General features: G+C 48.4%; 1 protein-coding gene and 1 long non-coding RNA gene across 9 annotated transcripts in view; one reads left to right on the forward strand and one right to left on the reverse strand.

Moving 5' to 3' along the window:
• The window catches only part of ZNF618 (zinc finger protein 618), a 165,543-nt gene that overhangs the window by 81,647 nt on the left and 68,280 nt on the right, over positions 1-15,616 (forward strand). For all 7 annotated transcript variants that reach the window (XM_031450251.2, XM_064490446.1, XM_031450255.2 and 4 more), the window contains exon 2: positions 5,456-5,499. In XM_031450251.2, the coding sequence (XP_031306111.1) occupies positions 5,456-5,499 (44 nt within the window). The remainder of the gene's footprint in view (positions 1-5,455; positions 5,500-15,616) is intronic.
• LOC116152721 (uncharacterized) lies at positions 4,090-15,487 on the reverse strand. 2 transcript variants are annotated; one of them, XR_004136349.2, is made up of 3 exons: positions 15,260-15,487; positions 5,353-5,474; positions 4,090-4,402 (listed from the first exon to the last, which is right to left on the reverse strand). It is a non-coding gene; the product is annotated as an uncharacterized LOC116152721 (long non-coding RNA). The 2 variants fall into 2 exon arrangements; XR_010382788.1 differs by lacking the exon at positions 15,260-15,487 and adding an exon at positions 9,893-10,039.

Raw genomic sequence — 15,616 nt, forward strand, 5'->3', positions numbered from 1 at the left:
ATAACTGCCAATGCAGTTCATCATTCATCTAAGCAACCTCAGTATGACTTTTTCCTGAGAAATAATAATTAATGGATTCAACCATATTTGCTGAACATTTGCCCTGTGCCAGGCCCTGAGCTGGGTGCCGGAGACATAGCGCTGTGTGGGATGGGGTCTTTATCCAGAAGTGCACTCTTGGTGGGGGACGCAGGCCATCCAGGAACTATGGTCCCTGTGCCTTAGAGTTGGTGAAAGGCACTGGTGGTGGTGTGTTAGCAGCCTTGGGAGAACAATGAACAGGGACAAATCAAATCTGGTGGGGGGAGGGGGGAGTCGTTGAAGTCTCCAGAGAGGAAGCGATTTTTGAGTTGCAGTGGGGGAGGGAAAAAGGCAAGATTCTAATTATACCACCACGGAAACATGCTGCCTCAGGTCCGTCCTGGGCTTGACCAGCCACCGCGCCATCTTGGAGATGCCCTCTCCATCCTCTCAGAGCTCGCGGGCCATGAGCCCCCACACTTGTGGTGGCCCCTCAGCTGCCCTGAGCCTCTGGCTCTGCTCTCTTATCGCAGAAAGGCATTTCATTCTTCGAGATCAGGCAGCCGGGACCCAAGGAGCTGTTTTCCTCCATTGTGCAAGCATGACAAATCATTAATTTTTGATTGATTTGCTTAGAATTATGGGCGCCCCAGCATTCTTTCCGCCGCTGAACAGCTGTATAACAAATGAATATATCAGTGTACACAAAAGATTGGAGATCTGAGAGAAGCAATTACATTGGCCACCCTCCCCCACCCTCACCCCTTCCCGGGCAATGAAGGGAGGAAATTTTTACCAGAAATTCCTCAAGTGGCTTAAAAAAAAAAATGCCTTTTTATAATTGAATTAAATCTTTATCTCTTCATCTTTTGCAGCACATTTCCAAACACACACCAGTTCCCCACGTGCTTAGGTTCTATCCATCCAGGAAGAATCTTTAATAATGAAATTTCAACTTGTGAATTAAAACCAAAATGAAAAAAAGATTTAAATTCTGCCCCCTCCCTTTTCTTTTTTTTTTTTTTTTTTTTTTTTTTTTTGGTTGCTGCTATTCCTTTAAGATTTTGGAACCGTACCAGTGCACTAAATGTGACCTCCATAACTTTTAAATTAAGAATTTATGCTGGCTTGAAATTTATGAAATATTTCAGCATGAAAGAAAGCCTTTTTCCCTCAGGAAAATTGAGCAATAAATCACAGCACTGTGGATTTACTGCCCTAGAGCCAGCGAGAGATAGGATTTTTTTTTTTTTTTGCTTCATTCTGAAAAAAAAAAAATGTAATCATATAAGACAGCTTAGCTGCTATCCTCCCACTCTCTAGAATTTTTAATTTCAGCTGTTTCTGCTTGGATTTATTTCCAATATTCCTGCTCGGCTTTTCAATTTCCTCAGTTATTAAATTTTAATTCAGTGCATTAGCATTTAAATTAAAAAAGGGTTTATTTTATCGAAATCGTTGGCCAGCCCCCATCCCGTAGCACACGAATTGCCTGTTTCTGCCATTTGCACAAAATGTGAAATGCAGCTAATGTCTTACAACTTACATTTGCACAAATTCAGAAATAAAATTTCTGGGTTTGGAATAATATTTTCTTTCCAGGAAAAATCCTTAATAAGAGAATGGAAAAGAACAACTTAACGTTCATTTGGGAGGGAAGAGGAGGGTCAAATGAAACCAAAAATAGTCTTGCCCAGGTCCTGAGAAGAAGCTGGTGTGTTGAAGAATGGATGGGGCTGGGAGAGGGGACAGGTGCCTTTATGGGGAGCTGGGGTGGGGGTTGGATACCTTTACCCCCATCTATATAAGAGTGAGGAGGAGGGCCTCTCATGAGCTCACTTCCCCCACCAAATTTTATTTACCCTTGAGGGGTTTGGGTAAGATTGGGTCAGCCCCACCTAGGGGTATCAGAGGTGAAAGGGAGCGAGAGATGATCTCATTTAACCCTGGTGCCTCCCCTCCCTGTTTTTACCTATGAGAACCTCAGATCCGGGGAAAGGAAAGAGCTTACCCAGGGTTCAGACTGAGACCCAGACAGAGCCAGGCAAAAGCTGCATCTTTTGGGGCCTGTGGTCCAGTGGCAGCAGCAGTAGAGTTTCCATTACTTTAGCGGTTACTTCACTTACCTGACCTGTGCTTAGTACTTTGCCTACATTGCTATATTCACTGTCATTCTGACTGGTCCTTTGGAGAAGGCCTCAGGGCTCTGGGGTCTGGTGGATGCTCATGACAAGCTGACTTGCAGCCCAGGATTCAGATTAGGCCCCAAGACAGGCTGGGAAAACCTCTGGTGTGGTCCAGGCCTGGCTTTGCCTCTCACCCATCTATTGTGTAACCCTGTACAAGTTGCTCTGTTTTCTGTGCCTCAGTTTCTTGAACCCAATAAATGGTGACATTTATAGCTGTATCTAGGATTGTTAATGATTATTATTAAGGCTGAGCTCACGCTATGTACTTTTACATGTGTAGTGTGTTTACCTTAAGTCTGACTCCAGTCCCATGAGATAGGTCCTAGGATTGGCATATTGCCATTTTGCAGATGCAGAAACTGAGGCCTTGAGAGGGCAGATGGCTTGTCAAGGGTCGTACAGCTAGAAAATGGCAGAACCAGGACCTGAGCTCAGACGTCTGACTCTAAACCCTGTGCTCTTAAACTTAGGTTCAGATTGAGAGTCAGGTTGAATTATACTGGGTGAAGGTGAGCTTGTGGTGTAGGTTGAATCCTATGAAATTGCTGGGTAGAAGACCTTTTGGGCCTAGGAAACAGCACAGTCAGAAGTTCAACTTAATTCAAACAGCAGGGATTGCTTTGAGATATTTGTGAGGAGACAGTCAAAGCTGGCCTGGCATCTTAGGGAAGATCTACAACTGAGAATCAGTGTTCTCGGGGCTGGGAGAGCCGGAGAAGCTGCCCTCTGTCATAATGGTGGGTCTGGACCCATCAGGCCCGAGTGCTGAGGTTGACAGGTGCCGTGACATTGGACATGTGCGCTCTTGGGCATCTCTCACTTGTGCCCATTGTCCATCTCTGCCTTCTTCCCGTCTCCACCTCTCATCTCTGCCAGTAACAGACGTTTCCCACCCGGCAAGGATAACACTCCTCCTTCCAGCCGTCCCATTTCCCATTTGCTCCACCTAGGTTTCTGCAGAAGGATTTGTTTGGGCGGCTCTTTGAACATTTTTAGCATTTTCTCTTTGTTTTATAAAAGTGGGTGGAAAACAAAAAAGAGTGTAGTTACTAGTAATAAGAAGCTCAAATATCATAAATACCGTAAAAGGGAAACATGGATAAAGATGGCCAGGTGTGCTGACCAAGAGAGACCCTTTTCCCTACCCAGTCCTGTGTTCAGTGCACTTGAACTGGTCAACTCTCTGTGAGATCGTGAAGGAAGAGGGCACACACACAAAAAGACAGCATTAAAAATACATATGAAATTCTAGAAATACAGGCCTAGAGTTGAGTCTGAAAGGGAGAGACCATTTGGGATTTTACAGTTTTTTTTAAAGCTCTCTGGGGCAGAATTTCCACCCCTAACTCTTCTGCCTCTTCTGATACAAACATTAAAGCAACTTCTTTCTGTTCACTTTCCATACAAGTTTGAGGAAGACAAGGTGTCGGAAAGAGACCGTAATTGATCCTGTTCTTTTGCTCCCAATGAAAAGATACGCAAACCATTTTCCTCTCTCTTGTTTCTTCCATGGAAATAATGCACTGGTATCCCATTCACTGCTCCCTCCAGGCCTTATATTTCTACCTCTCTATTTGTCCTTCCCCTTTCCGGTGCCCTCATATGGGCTGTGGGGGCCATATGGGTTCCCCCCCCATTTCCCCATTGCCTCTTCTGAGTGTTGGTGGGAGACAGTCTTCCAGAGCTGTGGAAGGCAGGCATTGGAATGGCCTGGCCTGGGCTTGGAACTGTGGGATATTGGATAAATGACTTAAATTCTTTGAGCCTTGGTGCCTCACATGTGGAATGGGGATATTGTGTATGTGTTTTGGGGGACCTATTGGGAGGATTAAATGAGAGACTTTAAATAGGTGTCCATATACTAGTGCCTGATGGGAAGGTAGGTGGGGGAGAGAGTCTGGATACCCACGGGGGCCAGGCTGGAGGGCTGGGTATAAGGCAAGAGGGAGTGGTGGGGACTGTGGAGAACCAGGTATGTCACATCTGACTGACTGTGGTCATGTGGGACTGCGTGTTGCATTCAGAAGCTGAAATCTGGCCTTTTTTGGGTGAAATCCCTTTATTTTTATATATTGACTGTTTGACTCAAAGTCTGCCATCTGGTTTTGCCAGTTTGCAGCATCTTGTAAGCGCTCATCAGAAGGTAGCTGCTGCTGTTTTTATTTTGGGTCCTCAATTCTTCATCTGCAATCCTGAAATTCAAAAAAGATTGAAAAGAAAAAGATTTTTTGTAACTGGTGAGGCAGCCGAACTTCACCTAATGGGAGAAGAGGCTGGTTGCCGGCTTCGTTTATCCCACGCAGGGCTGACTGCGTCAGTTTCCTTATAGAAATATCAACGTGCTTGAGTCCTGGGGGCTCCCCAGACCCTGGCAGAGTTATTTCAAATTATAGAACACATGTGCCACATTACCTTTCTAAAATTGGAAGGATTCTGAATTTGGAAACACATGTGTGCTAGTTTGGAACCTGCATTGTTCTAACTGTGATTACTATTGTTATAAATGTTTTGACAACGCTAGGGAATGCATCTCCAACCAGGGGTGGTGGAGAACCCAGGCGCTTTCCCCATGTCCGCAGCCTCTGCGTCGAGGTACCCCCAGCACTGGCCTAGGAGTCAGGATCCCCGGGTATTTGTCCCTCGGTCCTTGTGAGACTCAGGCTGCCCCTCCTCTCCCAGGGCCTCAGTCTCTCCATCTGAACCAGAATTTTATGATTTCTGAAAATTTCATTTGGTCAGCCTTGTCTCCCCACCCTCTACCCCCAGATAAAAGAGATTACCAACCAGCGCTCTCTTGCCTCCCCCTGCTTGCAGGGTTGGGGGACAGAATATTTTAACATAATAGGATTTTCCCCCTCCAGTTGGTAGGAATAAATCTGTGGCTACTGTTTTATTGGAAATCCCAGCTGAAAATAAAAATGGTGCAATTCAATCTCAGATTTAGCTGGTTACTTACTTTTCACCAAGTCCCCAGGGCTCTGTGGTTGCTGGGTTTGTGTTGGCAATGGGTGCTCAGCTGGATTTAAAGGGCCCAGCAAACTGGGGGGAGGGGAGGGGCGATGGCTGTCCTGACTCCCTCTAACCACTGGGGGCAGATTTTTCCAGCCTGGAGGGATAGAGCAGGGGGTTGTGGCCAGCTCACCCCTCTGAAGGCTGGTGTTTGAGCGGGAGCTGGGTAGGGTGGCAGTGGATCGCATCTGTGTCTTCCCCTTGGCTGATGTAGGTGTTTTGGATTTCCTTTGCAGGCTGACGGAGCCAGTGCAGCTGGAAGGAAAAGCACGGCAAGCAGGTATGCGCCCCCTCCCCTGTCCCCTCCTGCACCCCGCTCCTTCTCCCTTGTCTCGTGACTAACAGCCACCTCTCTCTGGTCCTCCCCTACCACCTGGAAGGGTGGATAGTCTGGACCAGCTCCCTGAGCTTGTGGGTAGCACTTTCCAGCCCTCCTGGTACCCTCTGTGGGCACCTGGGAATGGAATCTAAGGATGACTCAATCCTAAACTGGCCTTGGCCTCTCAAGTTGGGGAAGACTTAGGGGTGATGCACAGGACTGGGCAGAGGGACCTGGGCTTGAATCGCATCTCGGCTGCTGCATCATGAAGAATGACATGTTCTCAAACTTGCTTAACTATGGAATGCTTTTATTGAAGTTTATCCCATGAAGCCAGTGTTCCTTGGAACATGCTTTGGGAAAGCATGGGAGCAGAAGAGTAAGGTGTTCTTCAGCGCTGTGTTTCAGGGGGATCACCCTGGGTGATCCTGCAGGGTGGATTGGAGTTGGTTAGAATGGAGGCAGTGACACCAGGCTGGAGGTCACTGTCACCCACCCACGACAGCATGGCCTGGCTTCCACCCGCCTCCCCAGTCTCCTTGTTGTCAGTCTCCCCCTTGCTCAGTCTGTTTTAGCTCCCCTGACCTTCTCTTATTTATCTAACAGTGTAAACCAGGGGTCACCCGGCTTTACCTGTAAAGGGCCAGATAGTAAATATTTTACACTTTACAGGCCACAGGTCTCTGCAGCGGCTTCTCAACTCTGCCAGTGTAATTTGAGAGCGGCCATAGATAATACATAAATACACAAGTGGGCTTAGTTTGCCAACCCCTGGCCTGAGAGCCTTTGCAACTGCTGTTCCTTTGCCTAGAATATTCCTTTCCCTGGTCATCCCATGATCAGGGACCTTCCATCCTTCAGGTCTCTATTCTGTCCTTCCCTCCAAGAAGCCTTCCCTACCCCCCTCCCCCTGCCTGTGGCCTGTTTGTGCTTTTCAGTAATTCCACGTCTGTGTGTGCTTTTCTCTGCCTCTTGAGTGCCAGCTCTGTAGGCGGAGGCCATGTCTGTCTTGTTCACTGCCGTGGGCCGGCCCTCAGTGAATGTTAATGGGATGGGTACACTGGACGAGATAGGAGAAGATCTGGGGTGATGTAGGGGCCGGGAGTATGGGCTGGAATGGAGGGCTGGATGTCCGGGCTTGTGCCTGGGAATCCAGTGACCCGTGTGGCCAGCAGCCGCCCAGCGTCTTTGTGCTTGTCTCCTGGGCCCCTGGTAGTGGAATTTTGTAAGTACAGTGTATGAGGCTGTGGCCTGTGGGGCCCCTAGACTGGCAGTGCCTAGAAGTGCTTCCTGGCTCTGAATGTCTGGAGTGGCTTTGGACTTGGTCTAGTCCCTGCCCTCCTTGTACACATGGGGAGGAAAGGACGACCCGCTCGGGGTCACATGCTGAGTGAGTGGCTGTGTCAGGCTCTGATCCTGCCTAAGCCAGTGCTTTCTCTGCTTCTGCAACACTATTCTCAAGCGAGGGTCTACCAGCTTCCCCCACTGTCCTTCCATGTTCATTGCGCACCTGCTAGGTTAGACCCAGTCTCTGTGCCGTGGCTCAGGAAGATTAGATACTAATTTATTCACCCAACAGACATTTGAGTGTCTGCTGCAATGGCAGGCACTGTTCACAATGCTGCGTCTACAGCAGTGAACAGGGACAAATTTCCTTTCACCCCTCATCACTTGTGTATGGATGTGGTCCTTGCCCTCACTCTCTGATGCATGAGTCTCTCCCATCCCAGCATCTCTGCACGGTGATCAGAGGACATCAGGCAGGTTTCCCCACAGTGGTAATAGGTTCCTGAAGCTCTGAATCGAGTCTTATCAGCCCAAGGCTGTAGTCAGTGAGGAGAGTGCTGAGATAGATTAGAGATGTCTGCCCTGTTCAGGGGATGGGGGGTGGGGGGCATGTGTGTCATCTGTTTGCTATCCCTGACTAACCTACATCTGCATATACTTAGTGATGGAGCCCCGTGTTATTACCATGGTGCCATAATAGACACCAGGAAGGGCTAGCCCAAACCTTAGTGTATGAATTGAGGTGTAAAGAAAAAAATTCCTAATAGTAATAACTACCATTTAGTTATACTTAGCATGGGTGTAGGTGATTTACATTCGTTAATTGATGTAACGTTGGTAACAGCTCTGTGAAGGGTGCTCTGATTATTCCCACTTTACTGATAAGGAAGCTGAGGCACAGAGAGGTGTCCAGGCCTCAGGCTGCCCAACTGGGGGGAACAGCACAGCCAGGACGCCTACCCAGGCCTGACTTCTCTGATGCAGGTGCTTAACCACTGCACCCTCCTGCTTCTCCGCAGGAAGTGATCAGTTAACAGAGGTTAGAGAAGCCAGTTAGGGGCCCCGGGCTGTACCCCTGGCTGACGGCTGGGCCAGAAGGCAGGGACTCCAAAGGAGCTCACTAGTGAATTTATATTGATTCTGTCATTATAGCTAATAGAGCATCTTTGAAAAACCAAAGCAGCATTATTGTAGAGTGACCCGGCATTCAGTGTGAGAAGTAAATTCTGCATTAAACATCTGGAGAACATTGACATAGTCCTTGGCTGATGCCACCGGTGAATTTGACCCTAGTTGGGTTAGATTGGCCAGGTGGGGCTTAGAGTCATAGATAGTTTATGGAGCATTAGACTCATGCAGTCCCTGTTTCAGATGGGGAAATAGGCCAGAGGCTCCTGAAGTCAGAGTTAGGCTGGAAGGCCCTGGTCAGGAATGACCTTGAGGGACCTGTGACTCTGACATGGGCCTCTGCTCCCACCTCCCAGCTGTGCCGCGCATGCTCTGTTGTTACACCGGGGTGTGCTTTCGTCCCGGTGCCTTCCTTTTGGCCCAGAACACCTAATTTTCTTCCTTCTCCAGAGGGCCTCTGGCTAAACCCCAAAACCAACAGCATGGGCTGCTAAGGAATTAGTGTTAAATTGAGGGGGACAAGGAGAGGTGGTGTTTCTGAACCTAAGAAACAACCAGATGTGGTTTGGTTTACTTCCCTGTAACCCAACCTGGGTTGATTTTATAAGACCAGTGATCCCAGCGCTTGAGGTTAATGCTAACCTGGTGGGCAGGTTACAAATCACATAGTGCAACTGCAGCCAAAGCTCACTTAACTCTAAGAGGCGTGGAGGGCTGTGGGCCTTAACTGTGGACAGTTCTAAAGGAAATGCAGTCTTTATAATCAAGCAAATGCAGCCTTGCTATAATGAAGACTTACGGTCTTTTCTTTTCTTTTTTTCTTTTTTGGTCAATTGAAGGTTTTCAGAGCTGGCAGGACTCCGTAGATAATCTGGTCCAACCCTCTCATTTGGAGATGAGAAAACCAGGGATAGAAGACGTTCAGGGACTTGTTCACCATGTGTAACACTTGCCTATCAAGTGTTCAGGATCTTGTAGACAGGGAGATTGGGGTGGGGGAGGAGGTGATAAGACTAAGTCTCATTCATTCATTCCACAGACACTTACTAAGCACCTACTAAGTGCTAGGGTCTGACCTAGGTGCTGGAAGTACAGTGGTGAACAGAAATGCCTGGTCCTGTGGAGCTGATGTTCTAGTGGGAGTGGAGGAGACTTAATAAACACTTAACATGGTATGTCATATGGTAAGAAGTTCTATGGCGGAAAGGCAGGGAAGGGGATGGGGAGAGCCAGAAGGAGTACTGCATCAGCAAGAAGGTGACATTTGAACAATGATCTGAAGGAAATGAGGAACTGAGCCAAGCAGTCACTGGGGGGAAGCACATTCCAGGCAGAGAGAACACAGGTGCAAAGGCCCTGAGGCAGGAGTGTATGCATTGTGTTGGAGCAAATGCGAGGAGGCTGATATGAATGCATAAGGCCTTGGAGACTTTTGTCAGGACTTTGGCTTTTACTCTGTGTGAGATGGGGAGCCACTGGGGACTTTGAGCAGAGGAGTAACATGATATGATTTGGTTTTAAAAAGATCATTCTGGTTGCCAAGAAGAGAATAAATTTCAGGGAGCAAGATGTTACAAGAGGTATTGCCAAGGGTTCAGGAGCAGCAGGACCTTAAAAGGTAGGCATGGAGGGAAGTTTCTGAAAGGCCATTTTTTTGAGGCCTGAGGAATCCAGTTCAGTGAAGCATTTTGTGAGTCCTGCATCCAAAATGCATAGCCTCACTGCTTGGTCCTGCGAGAGCCCCAGAGTGGAGCTGCATGGCCCCCGTGGCTCCCACTCTCCGTGCCTGGTCTGCCGGGCACCTAACTCACCCCCTTGCTGAGCCCAGACTGCCTGGGCTCAGATCCTAGCACTAGCCACTGCCCGATTGTGTGACCGCAGGCTAGTGACCAGACCTCACTTTCCTCTAAGGTCTGTAAAATGGGGATTATGTTCATACCTCCCTCTCAGTGGTGTCCTGAGGACTAAGTGCAGTAATAATGGTACGTGTACCCTGAGCACACTGCCTGGTCTGTAGTAGGTGCTCAGTAAATCTTGTTTTCATCACCACCATCACCGCCATGCTGGATTCCATTCCTAGAAGACAGTGGGTAGCGATTGATTTCTCCTAGAGCCTGGAAATCAGGGAGAGGCTAGAGGTAGCGACGGGGTGGGGGTGGCACTCATGTCTGTCAAGGGCCTTCTGTGATCCAGTTCCTGTGTCCTGCACTTTGCACATCTCATTTGTTCCTCCCAGTGGCCCCTAAGGCAGCGACTGGCATTCCACCTCTTCAGAGGAAACTGAGAAATCGACTTGTCCAAGATCACCCAAATAGTCACATGGCTTTGGGCCTGAGTCTTGACCTTTTAAGCGAAGATTTTCCACTACTGGACAGTTTAATGTCATAACCACGTGTGTACAGCTGCATAATTATTTTTTAAATACTGTCTTCTTGTTTAGCTTTTTGGTTTTCAGCAGGAAAATTAAAGTAGCCCTAAACAAATTAACCTTAATTGCAAAAAATTCAATAGTACCAGAAGACCCGATGCGTGTCAATGACCAGTGCGGTGTTAGCAGAATGAATTATCTGAGAACCAGCTTTGTGTGTATTTCAGTCGGGCTGCACCTTCACCTTGACTCTAGGTTTATGCTCCTGTTATTGGAGCTCATTTGATTTCCAGAAATGTGTATTCTCACCCTACGAAACTTGGGGTAGTTTGGCTACAAACAAATCATAAATTGCCGGCTGACTCTGAGGGTTCGTATACTTACTCCAAAAGGGCCACTTGCTTTTCTGGTGGGCAGAGTTCACTCTCTGCTTAATTAGTTACTGTTAAACCTAGGCTCTGCACAAATGGGGCAGATTCTAGAAAATTCAGACACGTCATTGGGTTTGTTCTCTGGAGACAGCCTGCAAACTGTAAGTCACATACATCAAAATCGGCAAATCCTTTTTCCAAATGGCACTGTGGTTCTCATGCTCAGGGTGGTCCAGCTAAGGGAAGTGATTAGGGTCTCTCAGGAGCCTGGGCTCAGTCCACCCACCCATCTCGACTTTCCCACCTGTGCTCCTGAGCAAATTAAGAAAGTTCTCCTTGTGAAGCTGCAGTTACCAGTTCAGAGCATCCAGAACTCTTGTCTTGTTCTGAAGAAGCACGGTCTTGAGAATGGAGCCAGAATGGTCTGATGTGGTTGCTTCTTGAGCCCCTTAATGGCAAAGGCCCTCGATCTGAGAAAGCACCTCAAGAAATGTCCATAGCCTTCCTGTCTGTCTGGCTCTGCCAACACGAGAGAAAAAATCCTCACCCTCGGCTTCAGCCTCCTGTGTGTTCCACACAATCCATGGTGGTTAAGAACGTTGGTACATCCACACCTACCATCTTGATCCCGCCCACCTTCTCATCCTGCAGTGAATGTCTCCACCCCTCCCTCCTCTTCATCGCTGCTGCACTTAGAAGGGCCGTGCCCTCCACTTCTTTGGTTTTCACAAGGGCTAAATACTCCTCTTCCACTTTCATTTATAGTTCTTCACCTAGAGCCTAAGAGGCCACCTTTTTTACAGTTTGATCGAACTTTTCACATTTTGCCTAACTAGTGCTTGGTAAGGACAGGAGAAAAGAACTAACATTTATTGAGTCCCGTTCCATGTATGGTGCTGTGCTGGGCACCTTATGAACATCTCTCTGCTTTAATCTTCTAAACAACCCTTAGCGGTTAGTGTTACCATCCCTGCTTACATGCCTGGAAAGAGGGACGTGGGCAGGTTAGGAAGCTGTGGCAATGGTCCACACATCTCGTTTATCATCCTCAGACCCTTTGGGAGGATTGGACTGTGTAGTGAGGAGTCTCATTTGTGTGTCCAGGGGCAGCATGTCTTGACCTGGATGCTCACATTCGAGTGTGTGGACAGAGCTGGCTGTGCATTCCAAACTTCAGTCTGTTATCAGCTGATCTCAAGGACTAGACAGATGGAGAGTGGAGGGGCCGAGGCCAGATGTAATGCCAGGATAGGGGAGCCCACTGGAGGGATGGCAGAGCTTTCTAAGCAGCTGGGCAGCTCCACGCATCAGTTGTCCATGTGGGCAGGATGGAAGGGGAGCAGTCCTGTTGGGAAGCTGCTTTACATTTCATTCCAAGGAGAATGGCCAGAGGAGTTGGGCATCAGAGAGCAAGAGAAAGGGATGGTTGCCAAGTCACAGCCTCAGCAAAAAATAACACCAGCAGCAGAAGGGGTGTATTCATCCTCTGTTTACATGTCCGGTACGAGAGCCTAGGTATGGCCTCCCTCTTCATGGTTGAGTTAACTGCTCTCTGGAGTCTCCGGAAGATGCAGGACAGTGGGCATGGGCCCCTCTGTGGCCTCCCTGTCCCCGCCTGCCTGTCAAGGGCATTCACTCTAAGTGGGTGAGAATTCCTGCATCTGCAGCACCCCAGCCGTTGTGTGAGGGGAGACACGGCGTGGTGGGTCTTCAGAGAGCGGTGCAGGCTGCTAGCTGATGTGTATCGTACCACGGTCAGACCCATCGGAAAATGAAGGCAGTGCATCTGTTTAAGATGCTGTTAGCAGTCATTCTTTTTACTGACCTGAGCCAAGCTCCCAGGACACCTTTGGAAGAAGCTCCCACTTTCCTTGGAGGGCCCCACCTGCTAAGTGTTGGAGTTTGTGACTTGACAGCATTGCTCAAGACTCTCGCTTTTCTCTGTTTTAGGTTTAAATTAACCAGGGAATTAACTGTTAATATTTAAATCTTCATGCTGTCTTTGTGAGCCGGCGGTATTACCCAGCGTCGTGGCTGACTGACACCATACACTGCAGAAAATTAAGTGCCTAAGAATGATCTCAAACTAATGATGTATTTATGCATTGTAGGCTATTTTGAATTTCTAGACTGTAAGAGTTGTTTAATAGGTTAACAGTTTTAATCTATTAATCTAATCTTTTCTACTTGACTATTTATTAAAATATATCAGTGATACATAATGGAAGTGGAGGTACAGATAATCCTGAGGGTTATTAAGGCACGGGGGATGGCGTGAAGATTGGAGTCCCAGGTGGAATAGTAAATACAGACACAGGCCTTGTTACTGGGGTTCGTAGAATCGGGTTTTGCTGGAGGTTCTCTCTTTGGCCCTTCCAGGCTAGTGGTGAAGCTGTGACCTTCCTCTCCTTTGTGATTCCTGTCCTTGTGGATAGAAAGAGGAGACTTGAACATCCAAAGGGCACCGTGTGTTCACAGCAGCCATTCTCGGGCGCTCAAGGAGAGTTGGAGGTCAATGCAGAACACAGAGCCTAAGGACTTCTTTCTGTGGCAGAGAGGGGACCCTCCATTCCTTTGTTTTGCATTTCCATGTTAGTGTTTTAAGCATCTCACCAGTTTGGTCAGGATGCTCAGGATACAGGAGGAGACAAAGGAATACATGTGTTCCCCATCTTAGAGCTTCTGGTCATTCAGTCATTTATTTGCTCACTCATTCAACAAGTGTTTTTTGTTATTTTCTCTTCTCTTGACAAAAAACCCAGAAAACATCCAAATGATTAAAAGCCCAGGGGTTGGAGTCGGGCAGACCTATTTTGAATGCAGCTTCTGTCACTAGAAAACTATGTGGCGGTGAAAAGGTCACTCTGTTTCTCCGATCCTTGATTTTTTTATCTGTAAAGCAAAACTACCTGCCACATGGTTCACAGGCATTGTGAAGAGCGGGGAGACGGTCCCTGCCCACAGCCGAAAGCGCCGTGGCCGGCCCGTCCTAGCCGCTCGCTCAGTACGCCGTCGCTGCCCTGTCCTCATTCACCCAGTTGTTGGCATCATTCACATCAGTGCCTTCATTGCCACCAGCATCTTCACCCTGCATGCCGGCATTTTCTGTTTGTACCATTCAGCAGATGTTAGGTGACACCTGCCAAGGGCCAGGCACAGGGAGACAGAAAGCAGTAGGGTAGATCCTTTGCCTCTGGAGGTCTCCCAGAACCAGGTGGAATTGGAAGACAGATTTGGAGCTGGAACCCATCATTAGAAGCAGAAGAGACATTCTCAGAACCACATGTGTGAGGCTGCAGGCAAATGGCACTCTGAGACTTCAGCACCCTGCCCCTGCCTGAAGGCCCGAGGCTTCGAATGGATAATGTAACAGTGTCCCTGAATCTTCAAGAGTTGGTGTCATTTTGCAATATCAGATCATCACTTTGTCTACCTTAAACCTACATGTTATATGTCAATAATATCTCAAGTAAAGCTGGAGGAAAAAAGAGTTGGTATCAGAGCGTTACCAGGCTGCTCAGTTTTGGCATTTCAGAAAGTGGGAAGAGTGTGTTAGATTTGAGGAAATTTCCATTGCACAGGATAAAGATAAGGCTGTGATGCTTCACTTATTCAGCAAGTTGGCTCCTGTGAAACATCTCCGGCCCATGTTAGACCAAGGGCTGGATGGATGGGGTGTTGCTGCCTTCAGTTCTGGACATGAACTGGAGAGGTTCGACCTTCAGTGATTCTTGCGGGGGGGGGTGGGGGGAGATGCCTCGAAGGCCACAGTAGCGTTGAACTCTGCGGGGCTCGTTCATGGCTCCTTCAGTGAACAGGTGCTCACTAACTGCCTCCCCTGGCCAGGCGCTGCTGTAGGTGCTGGCATGTGACAGTGAACCAAGGGGGCAAAGTCCCCGCCCTCTTGTAGCTCTTGTTCTAGCTGGGGAGACACACAGTGAAGAGGACGCGCGGTAATAAGCATGTGAGGTGAATGTAGGGTAAATACTGAGCAGAAGGCATAGAGCAGGAAAGGGGGCACGTGGAGTATTAAAGGCTGGGGTTGGAGTGAGACAGGTGACATTTTGGACCAAATAGTTAAGGACATCTCCGCCAGCACTGGGGTGTTTGAGTAAAGACCTGAAGAAGTGGGGACCTAGGCATGGGGGCATCTGAGGAGGGGGAGAAATATTCCAGGCAGAGCAAAGAGCTAGTGCGGAGGCCCGAGGCAGGAGCTTGCTCGTGCGCTCGGGGGACAGCAGGGAGGCTGGTGTGGCCAGCAGGGAGGGAACAAGAGGCAGTGTTGGTGGATGAGATTGCTTTGGCTGCTGTATTGAGCATCAGTTTTGGGGCATTGGGCCAGGGTGGAAGCCGGGAAATGGGCTCAGTGTTATTATACAAGGCTGGAAAGGGGAAGGCAGCTTGGATGAGAGTGGTGGCTGTGGGGTGGTAAGGCGTGGTCAGATTCTGGACATATTGATATCAACTGGGGTTGATAGGATTTGATGGTGGATTCATTAGTAGGGAAGAGACAAGGGTGATTCCAGAGTCTGAGTCTGAGGGGCAGGATGGGTGGAATCGTACTAACCGGAACAGAGGAGAATGGAGAAGACGGCCATTATCTGATGATTGCTTCTTAGGCTGCAGGGTTTAGCAGGAAGGACACTGGGACTGGAATCAGAAGAATCGTTTTTCTGACTTGGGATGACAGGCGCCTCCACAGCTTGGTTGGACCTGTAAGTCTGGGTGCCTGCTAGGCTTCCAGGCGGAGGTGTCCAGCGGGCAGTTGTTCATGCATGTCTGGAGTTCGGTGGGAGGTCCAGGCTGGAGATACGATTTGGGATTCATCATCACATAGTTAATATTTAAAAGCATGAATCTAGGTGAGATCACCAGGGAAGTCAATATGAAAAAAAACAGAAGAGATTCTAGACTTGATCCTTGG

The sequence above is a fragment of the Camelus dromedarius genome, chromosome 10 (genome assembly GCF_036321535.1).
Source record: "Camelus dromedarius isolate mCamDro1 chromosome 10, mCamDro1.pat, whole genome shotgun sequence".
NCBI lineage: Eukaryota > Metazoa > Chordata > Mammalia > Artiodactyla > Camelidae > Camelus > Camelus dromedarius.